We start from the raw sequence: 10,564 nt of genomic DNA, 5'->3' as shown, positions 1-10,564 counted from the left end.
GGTGGTCCCAGGGAGGAGACTGAGCCTGTGTGTGCCCACGGGACAGGGTGTGGGGCACTGCAGAACTGTCACATGCCGCCCAGCGCTCCAAGGGTGCGAGCCTTGTAGGGGCCGGGGCGGCTGTGAGTCGGGCTTGTGGGGTAACAGCGACTCCTGGGCTATGTCCAGTGGCTGTCATCTTTCCCGGCAGGGCGTCTGTCCCTGGAGGGGCCACGGGGGCAGGGCTGTAGTAGGGTGTGACGAAGGCAGCTCCTGGCAGCTCAGGGCCCTGCGGCAGCTCACAACCAGGATTCGGCTGGGGTGGGAGGCGGTGAGGATGGGTGCGGAGTGTGGGGGAGGGACTGGCGGTGGTTGGGGGGGACGGGGGGAGGGGCAAGAGGATGGGCTTTACAGCTTTTCTGCTGGGGCCGACCCTGTAACCCTGGGGCCATCCTGGGGCGTCGAGACCTCTTGCAGGAGGGGAGGGATTGAGCAGAAGGAGGCAGGGCCGAGTCTGGTGGGCCGGGGGGGGGGGGGGGTTGGGGGCCAACATTGGGGCCATCGCTCCCGCCCCATACACAACAGCATACACTGCTGAGGCGCCAGGCCCTCCAAGAGATAAAATGGGTCCCCCAGGGACCCCCGAGGCTGCAGGGGTGAGCATAACAGGTGAGGCCAGCCTTTTGCCTGAGAGCAGGCAGGAGAGGGCACGGGGCAGTCTCTGGGACAGGAGTGTCCTGATCTGGGCCATGAGCCAATGCCGAGACAACTGCCTTGCTGCAGAGGGAGCAAGGCCCCAGCAGGGCAGTGTAAGCCCACCCAGCCTTCAGCAAGGCCAAGTGCAGGAGTGGCCCCAGAGAGGGTCCCTGGCCAGCCAGGGGTCCCAGGGACCACCCAGCCGCACAGGGGCTGGCTGAGGGCTGTTCCTGCAGTAACTGTGTGAGACCTCTGCTCAGGAGGGGCAGCTCCCTGGCCTTCCCCCCAGGCCCCATCATCCCCCTCCCCGCAGAGCTGGGAGGAGCCAGCCTAGCCCCAGGGGCATCATGGTGGACTATGTCGCATGGAATGAGGCCATTTCACTTGGACAGGGAGACAGGGTCCACACAACTTGGCCAAGTTCACTCACCTAGTGGCGCAGGGGGACACAGAACTGGGTCTGTGTCCTAAGGTCCCTGATTATAAAAGTGGTGCTTATTCCCAGGCCCCCGCTTCCAGACTCACATACACAGATGGGCAGGCCAAGATCCCAACAGATCTGGACAGATGTGGGACACAGCCGGGGACACAAAGAATGCCCCCTGCCTGCACCCATGAGCGACGGACTCCCAGATGGACAGAGCGGGGCTCAGGATCTCCATCTCCAGGGCAATGCTGCCCAGCCTGCAGAAAAACCCCAGGGCAGGAGGGACAGGACTGTGCCCTGTTGTGCCACGGCGCAGTGGGGGACAGGCTGCCAGAGGATCTTCCGAGCACTGATGTGCGTGTCTGTCCAACCTGCTGCTGGCACGCTGCCCGGCTGCAGCCCAGCTAACGGGAACTGGCATGCATGAGTCATCCTGCCGGGCAGGCTCACCTGGGCCCGGCTGGCCATGCGCGTCCCCGCGGAAGCCTGGGAGCAGAGGGTGCCGGTGTGTGCCCCTGGGCGTGTCTGTGTCCTCTTGTGCCTCTCTGGGCACACGGACACACCTGTGTAGTACGTGTGGGCCTGTGTGTGCACGGAGACATATCCCAGTCCATCTGTGTCTGTGTGCAGTGTGAGTGTGCACGTCGTCTTGTGTCACGTGTGCGTCCGATGCGCTTCCCTGTGTCTAGTCCGTGTGTCTCGGTGGCCCCCTGTTGCAGCCTGTCTCTTTCTGCCCCAGGAACAGGAGCGTGTAGTGTGTGTGTGTCTGTCTGTCCGTCCCAGCAGCACTGGCACCAGTCCTAGAAAGCCCCCAGGAATGGTTCCCCCCAGTAGCTGGGCTTTTCTGGGTTTGTTCTGGCCCAGGACCCCCACCCCCAGCCCCAGCAGGACCCACAGCTCCAAGGTCCCCTTCCTCAAATTTGCATCAGGCTGGACTTCGGCTAACTCCCTGCTTCGGTGGAAACAGAGTTCTCCTGGGCCTTGCCACTCCTTGCCCATTCCCTAAGGAGGCCATCTTCTGCATGCTCCCCAGGCCGGAGCCCAGAGCCCCCCCAGCATCCCACTACAGCCCTTACCAAGGCCCTCTGGCAGCTTCTGGAACATCCTGGGTCCTTGGCTCCCTCCTCATACTGCTGCCCTGCCCAGCCCCACACACCCTCTTGCAGGCTCCTGACTTCCAGCAGCAATCCCCAGGCCACGTGCCTGGACCCCCGCTCCGACCACCGGGGTGGTCATTCCTCTGTTCCCACTGCCCATGCTCGCTGCCCTGGCCTCACTGCGCCTAATCCTCAGCCTGGGCTGTCTTACCCTGTGCTGGGCACACACGCCACTCTGGCCTCTGCACCCAGCACTCTTCCCGCACCCCTGAAGTCCCAGCTCACCCTGTCCCTTGGGAGCCTGCCAGGACCCCCGCCCCACGCATCCCCACCGCGGCGCCGCCCGGCCGGCAGAGCGCGCCTCTAGCCTGGGAGCCCCCAGGGCAGGGCAGGGCCGGCGGGGTCGGATCACAGGCCCCGCGCCCCCACGGGCTCCCGCTGCCTTGTGGCCCCCAGAGGGCCTCGCACCCCATCTTATCACTAAAACGTCCGTCTCTGGGCTGGGGGGTAAGACCGCGGAGCGCGGGTCCGGCCGGGGGCTCGACCCCTCCCCGGGGTCGCCCGGAGTCACACGCGGGAACCCAGAAAGGCCGGCGGAGGGCGCGGGGCGGGGGCCCGCAGCGGGGGTCGGGCCGGGGTCGGGCCCGGGGTTGGGCCCGGGGGCGGTCCCGGGGGCGTGGCCGTGCGGGCGGCAGCCAATGGGCTGAATGAGGCCGGGCGGGGCGGGGCGGGGCGGGGTCCGGGCGGCGGCGGGGTCCCGGGCGCGCCGGCGGGGTCCGCAGTCCGAGGCGGGCGGCCCGCGGCAGCACGAGCCGGCGGAGGCTCCCCGGCCGCCCGCGCGCCGCAGCCGAGACCCGCGACTGGACGCGACGGGCCGCCGCCGGGCCGCCGCCGGCCCGCACCGCCCGGCCGCCGCGATGTGCGACTGTTTCCACATGGTGCTGCCCACCTGGCCCGGAGCCCCCGGCAGCGGTGCGCCTCCTCCCCGCCTGCAGCCCGCGCCCCTCGGGAGGGTGGGCTCTGCGCGGGGGCGCGCGCCGGGCGGGTCGCGGTGCGCAGTGCGGGCAGGGGTGGGGCGCCTGGGGACTAGCCCGGGGCGTCGCGCGCGGGGTGCGCCTCGGGGCTGCGCGGGGCTGCCTCCCTCCTGCCGCGCCTGGACCTGGCTCCGCTGTCTCCGTCTCTCTGGGTCGCTGACTCATCTCTACCGCTCCCTCTCGCTCCCCACCTCTGTCCCTCACGCTCCTTGCCTGTCTCCCCCTCTGTCACTGTCCCCCTGCTCTAGCCCTCTGGGACGTTGTCTTGTCCCTAGAGGCGGCCGCGTGGGGAGGGCTGCACGTGCGAGTGGGGCGTGAGGGCTGTGGGTCACCTGGCGCGGGGACCTGCTACCAGGCTCGCCCTCTGCCCTGCCTTGGGGGAGAGCAGCCTGGCCAGAATAGGACTTAGGGCTGTTGGCCTTGGTGCAGAGTCCGAGGAGGGGATGGGTGCACAGTGTGGCCACTGTGTGGCTGGGTCACTGGCTAGGTGGTGGGTACGGCAGGCTGAGACCTGAAGTCTGGGGCTTGGTGAGGGGTCCGAATGGGGTCAGAGCTCAGGCCACAGAGTACCCAGTGCTGGGCAAGGGAGGGGAAGGTGGGTGTTGCCCTCTCTCCACACCTCCGGCCGCAGAATGGGAGCCAGGTGCTTTGTTATCCGTGTGTCCCTGCACGAGGTCTGGTTCCAGAGCCTGGGTGTTTCTGCACCCCGGGGGGCAGGGTGGCGTGAGGCAGGGGCCACTCTCCCAGTGCTGGGTCAGTGATGCGGCAGCCACACCCAGGGCATCGGGCCAGTTGCCAGCGAGGGGGGCTGGGCCTTGCTGCAGTGGCGCAGACCGGACCCCACTCCTTGGGGAACTGAGAGGGAAGATGGTGATGCCGAGGGGGAGGGGCGCCCCGTGGCCTGGGCCCGCCCCTACAGCTGCAGCAGGAGCCCCCATGGTCCCTTCTGCTGCCCATTTGTCTGGTGAACACTGAGGCCTAGCTGGCCTCCTGTTTGGGCCTCCCTTGTCCCGGGGATTTTCCCTGGCCAAGCATGTGAGGATGGTGGCTGCAGTGGGCCTCCAGCCCCCTCCCCCTGGCTGTGGCTGGCCCTGGCCCACATCCCTGGGGATCTGCTGCGTCACAGGGAAAGGAGAGGGGGCAGAAGGACCTGGGGCTCCCTCCTGCATCCCACACGGGCCCATATGTTCACTCCCAGGTTACCCAGAGACTCCCAAGGTGCAGGGTCCAAGGCCATCTCGTCCACCTTCCTGCCTCGAAGAGGCCTGGTCTGGACACTCCTCCCCAGCTGAGACCCTTATTTTCTGCTTGGACTTGGGACTGGCTTCTGGGGCCAGCCCTCCTCATGCTGTGCCCACGAAATCATCAGCTCTTAGGGAATGTCAGTGGCTCTCATGGGCACTGACAGGAGACCTGCCGGATCAGAGCCGCTGGGGCTTGGGTCCACCGAGCAGATTCCCAGGCCCTCCCCCGCCCTGCACCAAGGCTGGGGAAGATGCGTTTCAGATAAGGCGCTGGGTGGGGCCGCGGGGTTGGGGTTGGTCCTGGTCCTCCCAGCCCGGTTCCTTCCTTCCAGGCCAGGGACGAGTAGGCCTTGCCCCATCCTCATCGTCCTGCCCAGTCCAAACCTGCGCCCCTGGGCCAGCCATACTAGGTCCTTCGGAGACTCCTCCCGGACCCCCCTCAGCCCCCAGGAGGAAGCGGGCACCGTCCAGCCTGCACTCGGAGGCTGCCCCCTGGTGGCTGCCCTGGGAGCACACCCGCGGGGGACCCGGCCAGCCTCAGGGCACCTTGGCCATGCCATCCCAGGGGCTTGGCCCCCAGTGCCTTCCAGGCCCTGCTGGCATGGGAATGGAGCTCCACCTGGGGGCCCTGCTCCCACTCCACTCTGTGATGGGTAACAGCCATCACACACCTTCCCTCCCCAGAGGCAGCTAGTTTCTGCGCTAGCAGCACTGGGTCCTGGGCAACTGGGCTGACGGGGAGCCCCCTACTCCTGCTCTGGGCCCGTGCCCTGCCCCCGAAGCCCCTGGCTTGGCCTCAGCTCTCCTCCCATCCCCACTCTCAGAAGCCCCCACTGGGTCCAGGAAGGCCCCACCAGGAGGGAGGGTCTGCGTGGTCTCCCCTTGTGGGGGGCCATGGTAGCTTTGGGGCCCTTCCCAGGAGCACCGCAGTGTGGGGCGTCCCTATGCTGGCCTCCCTCTTTCCAACAGGGTTTGTGGCCTTGCGTGGCCCTGGCCTTAGGGCTGCAAGGGGCTTTGGGCTAGAAGTTGTGTCTGGGAACAGAAGTGGCCGTAGCTGCCCACAGCAGAGGCGGGGCAGAGAGCCGGAGCTGTGTGGTCACGGAGGCCACAGGCCGTGCGGGGGCAGGTGTCTCCGCACTGCCCGCACCGGCAGCTCTCCCCGGGCTGTCCACGTTGGCAGAGGGATGGGTCCCCCCATTTTGGAGACAGGGACACTGAATCTTGGGGCCGTGAGTCAGAGCCCTGCACCAGCGTGGGGCCTCTCTGGCCTCCACGGGTGCTGAGTGGCCACACCACATGCTTAGGGCCCAGTGGCCAGCAGGTGCAGGCGCGGCCCCCCAGCCGCCCCCTCCCCCAGTCGTCCCCCACCCTCCCGCCGAGGTAGAGCTCTGGGGCGCCCCCTGCAGCCCGAAGCGTCCATGGCAGGAGCGGGCTGCGCGGAGGGGGCAGCAGAGGGCATCCTGCGGGGGCAGCGGGACGACCCAGGCGGAGTCTCCAAGCCCCACTGCTGAGGCCGACGTGCTCCATCAGCACGCTCGTTCTTCTCCCTGGGGGGAACTGAAGCTGGACCGCCTGCTGCTGCCCCAGTGCCCCCCGCCTCCCCTGCGCACCACAGTGTGTGTGTCCCCATGGCGGGGGCTCCGGCCTGGGCCTGTGGCAGGCACGCCCTCATGGCCTTCTCTCCCTCCGCCCTTGACTTGGCGAGGAACCCCCTCCTCCAGGAAGCCCTGTGGATAGCTGACCGCGGCCTCTCTGTACCCTTTCTCCCATGGCCGCCCTTGGCTGAAAGCTGCTGTGCTTCAGGCTGAGCCTGGGGCTGGCCTGCTCAGGCTGGGGAGTGGAGGTGTCAGGGGAAGGACCCAAGCATTAGCCATCGGGAGGCCCTGACTCTCACTCCAGTGAAAGCCCGGATGGCCCCAGTGGCGAGGGGCTTGGGTCCTTCACTCATGGCCTTGTCAGGGGCCCTGACCCTTGGGAGGTCACACAGGAGGGAACAGCATACCATTGTTTATTCTGGTAAGGGGAGTCAGGCACGGCTTCTGCCATTCGTCCAACCGCGGGCATGCAGAGGAGTCAGGGAGGGCTTCCTGGAGGAAGGTGCATGTGGTAGGGAGAACAGAGGAGTGCAAGAGGGCTGGGGAGAGCTTTGTCTGGAGAAATTAACAGGATGGGTCTGGGGGCACACGTAGGGGTGAAGGGTAGAGAGGCAGGGTCAGCTGTCAGGAGTGAGTTTTGTTCGGGGCAGTCTGCATGGGAAGAGTTGAGGCCAGGCAGAGGAGGAGGAGATGGAGGGGCAGAGGGCTGAGCAGGGAAGTGGGGAGAGCTGGGGCGGGGGCTCTTAGCTGGGGGCACAGTGAGACCGGGCTGTGTGACCCTGACCTCCCTGGCATGCCCCCCACAGCCCCCTTGAAGGGCGGGGGCACTTTCTTCTGGGAGCCCGAGCCTCCCAGTGAACCCAGCTCTGCTTCTACCTCCAGGCTTCCCTCTGTTTGTCTTTTTTGGGAAGCCGCAGGTGGCCGGGAGCCAAGGGTCCGCCTTGCTGGGATAAATATTTACTAGTTTGAGGCACTTTCTCAAATGGAAAGGCCTGAGGGGCTGGGATAGGGGCGTGTGGTGGCGCGGGGCCTGGGGTTCCCACCCTGCTTCCTGCCCTGTGCTGACCCCAGTGTGTGTATGAGGGGGAGCGGGTGGCATGGACCACCTGTCCACAGAGCTTTTGGGAAGGACCCGGGTGCCTGAGGGAGAGCAGGCAGAGAGCAGAGGCCTGGCGGCCTCCTGGACCCCACTGGGGGCTGGGGCAGGAATCCTAAGAGGGACCCACAAGCCGCAAGCAGCACTCCTGCCTGGACACGGCCCCGGGTGCGGGTGTCCACTGCCAAGAGGACACTTGAGGTTCTGTGGGGAGCAGCCGGGGACAGGACCGCCTGGGGTCCTTGTCTGGGCCTCACCTGCTGGGTAATGGCATCTTGTGGGGTGGAGGGAGTGGCGGTGACTCAGCCCACCTCTGGCCAGGTCATGTCTCCGTTGTTTGGGGCTCGAGCCCCTGGCGGGCTGCTGCCCTAAGTGGGGGTTAGACCATGGGCGGCCTGTACCAAGCTCTGTCCCGCCCCCAGCCCTGCACCTCTGACTCTGGTTGAGGCCCATGTTTCCCAAGAGCTGCCAGCCTTGCTGGACCCCTCCTGGGGTGGGGATGAGGAAGGCCTCCCGCAGGCACTTGGCCACGGGACCACTGGCTCGAGGGGCAGCTCCCTCTCTGGCAGGCCTTACCCTCAGTGGCTCCGGCCCCCAGGGCTCCTCTGTGACACATCTCCCAGGAACGCCGTGCGTGGCCCTGGCGGCCTCCCCAGCTGATTCACTATCAGCCGGCCCTGGGCCTGCCCACGCTGACTCCGAGCTGGAGCCTGGGGTGCCCGTGGCTTTGAGCTACAACAGCCTGGGTAGTGGGTATCGGCTGGCACGTGCGGACGGCCTGGGTCTCAGCATCTGCGGTGTGGCGGGTCAGCAGACACCCGGCAGCCAGCCTGGCACCTGCCTGCCCTCCCCACCAGGCTGTGTGGGGCCCTTGGGGGCTGAGACAAGTGAGCAGAGCCTTGCCCCGGGGCCCCTGCGCGCTGGAGAGCCAGGTCTGACCCCCGTGGGACGAGACACCAGCTCAAGGGCAAGGGGTGACAGGTGGCCCCTGACTCTTGCCCCTACAAGCTCCCAGACTGGACCCAGAGCCCTGAGGCCCCGGCCTGACTCTGTGCCTTCCCAGGGCTCCCGGCTGGCTTGCCCCTCTGCAGGTGCTGCGAGACCCCATCGCCCATTGCCGGGGCGGCCGCGAGCACATGGCGCTTCCCATGGCGGGAGCCGGGGTCCGGGCTGGGAGCGCGCCCCCACTCAGAGTCCGAAAGGGGTCTGTGCAAGCCAGGAGCAGAGCCCCGTGTGGGGGGAGGGTGGGGCCGGGGGACAGGTCCCCACCTGCAGGCTGTGGAGCAGAGAGTGGGGAGGACCGGGCCGCGCCTCCCTCTGGAGGAGTGAGGTGGGGCCCGGCCCAGGCCACCTCCGCGCTCCCAGGCCAAAAGGCTGGTGGCAAGGGAGGTGGGGGTGGGGTGGGGTCCCCAGAGATGGGGATGACGGGGCTCTGTGGGTTTGGGGCCCCCAGGCTTGGGAGCGAGGTGGGGGGTGGCCCTGCTCTGGACCAGCAGAAACCTCCCTTGCAGTGGGGCTCAGCCCTGCCCTGGGGGAGGGGACGGGCTGTTGGGTGTCAGGCAGTAAACAGTTTCCAGGCGAGCACCATCTGGGACTGTGGGAGGGGGTGAGGTCACGGGCCAGCAGGCTTGGCCAGCTTTCCCGTCTCACTGTAAATAGAGTCACTTGTGACCGTTAAATTTTTAGAGAGGGAGAGGCTGGGAGAGGCCTGGGTACCGTCCCTCCTTCCGGGACGGTGGACCCGTGCGGAGCCAAGAGGGTCCGCTGACCCAGGCTGGCCAGAGCCTTCTCCTCACCTGAGAGGCCAGGTGCCCTGCCTCACTGTCCCCCACCTCCAGCTGCTCCCGGCTGCTTGTGTCCCGGTGCGGGGCCTGCTGCCCTCAGCGGTCCCCAGAGCCCCCGGCCCGAAGCTGCCTCGCTGATCCTGGCCGGGGTGCAGCTGTCCACCACCACCTCCCCGGGGCTGGGCCTGACCCTTCACTACCCTGGAGCCCCAGGCCGGGCTCCTTCACCGTGTGGGCCAGCTCCAGCCTGCTCGTGGAGTGCAGGGCGGGGCAGCTGCGGGACCCAGGGAGAGATCTGCTGATGGCACAGCCTGTGGAGTCCTGCCCGGGCCTGCCAGGACTCCTGGGGCGGGGAGGGGCCTAGGAGCAGGAATCTGCCTCCTCCCACCGGCCACCTTGGCTGCTCGCGTCGGGCTGAGTCTTGGGGGTCAGCAGGGTGGGGGACAGGAGGGAACAGGCCAGGTGGGCAATGCTCCAAGGAGCGGATGGCTCCTCGGCCCGCACCCGAGCCCCATGATGGGGAGAGGGTTCGAAATGCAGGTTCCAGGGCCTGCCCCACCGGGCTCAGCAGAGGCCCTGGTGCTTTGGGCTGCTGAGTCTGGGCTGGGGGCTGGAAGGAGGCCCCCCAGGGACATGGGCGGGGTCAGGCTGCCCCCGAGGGACATGGGCGGGGTCAGGCTGCCCCCGAGGGACATGGGCAGATGAGCAGGGCTTCCCTGAGGGCACCCAGCAGCCCAGGCCATGAGTGGGCTTGGGCTGGCCTTGCTCTGGCCTTGCTGGTCTGTGCAGCGGAAAGGGATGGCTGTGCCCCGGGCAGGGGTCTCCCCAGAGCCCAAGGGGCTGTGTCCCCCTCGCGCCGCAGATGAAGTCACGATCTGTCACAGGACTGTCTTGGGAGGGCCTATCTACCCCTCGGGCCGTGCCTCCCCTTCCCTGCACCCCTCGCCTGGCCAGCCCCAAGCCTCTGTTCCCGCACATACCGGGAAACTGAGGCACGGGGCCCATGAAAAGCCCAGCCGGGGCGGGGGGATCGTATCTGACATCTGGGCCTGCCTACCTGTCTACACAGCAGGACTGGACTGGGCTGCGCTGGAGGGTGGTAGTGACTCAGACATCCCAAGGCAGGCGGGCGTTTCCTTTCCCAGTCAGCTGCTTGGGCTTGAGGGGGGGACAATCTGGGGTGGGGCGGGCTCCCCGGCTCCTGGAAGCGGCTGGGGGCGGGGCCTGGCCCAGCTCTGGGCCTGTGAGGGGGCTGCCCATCCCTCCGCGGGGGCGAGGAGGGGGGCTTGGCGGGACTCCAGGCCTGCCTGAGGAGGAGGCCAGGGCGGGGCCGTGGGGCGAGGGCTGTGGAGGGGAGGGACCCGGAGGGCGGCGGACGGAGCTCAGCTGGGATCTTCACTTCTGGGCAAGTTGGGAGGACGCCGACCTGGGTAAGCCACGGCAGCTGTCCTCTGCCCCTGCCCCTGCCCCTGCCCCCAGCCTCCAGACCCCTGCCTGCAGCCCCCTGCCCCCTGCCCCCTGCGCCCAGCCCGCAGCCCGCAGCCTGCAGCCCCCTGCCCCCTGCCCCCTGCGCCCAGCCCGCAGCCCGCAGCCTGCAGCCCCCTGCCCCCTG

At 67.9% G+C, this 10,564-nt stretch overlaps 1 protein-coding gene across 1 annotated transcript in view; it reads left to right on the top strand.

Moving 5' to 3' along the window:
• Positions 1-7,667: 7,667 nt before the first annotated feature.
• Positions 7,668-10,564, top strand: part of LOC131999467 (protein AHNAK2-like) — a 39,879-nt gene continuing 36,982 nt past the window's right edge. The window contains exons 1-2 of the mRNA XM_059372167.1: positions 7,668-8,055; positions 9,007-9,183. Coding sequence (XP_059228150.1) covers positions 7,668-8,055; positions 9,007-9,183 — 565 coding nt within the window. The remainder of the gene's footprint in view (positions 8,056-9,006; positions 9,184-10,564) is intronic.

The sequence above is a fragment of the Mustela nigripes genome, chromosome 13 (genome assembly GCF_022355385.1).
Source record: "Mustela nigripes isolate SB6536 chromosome 13, MUSNIG.SB6536, whole genome shotgun sequence".
In the NCBI taxonomy this organism is placed as follows: Eukaryota; Metazoa; Chordata; class Mammalia; order Carnivora; family Mustelidae; genus Mustela; species Mustela nigripes.
This window is presented reverse-complemented; position numbering and strand designations above follow the sequence as displayed.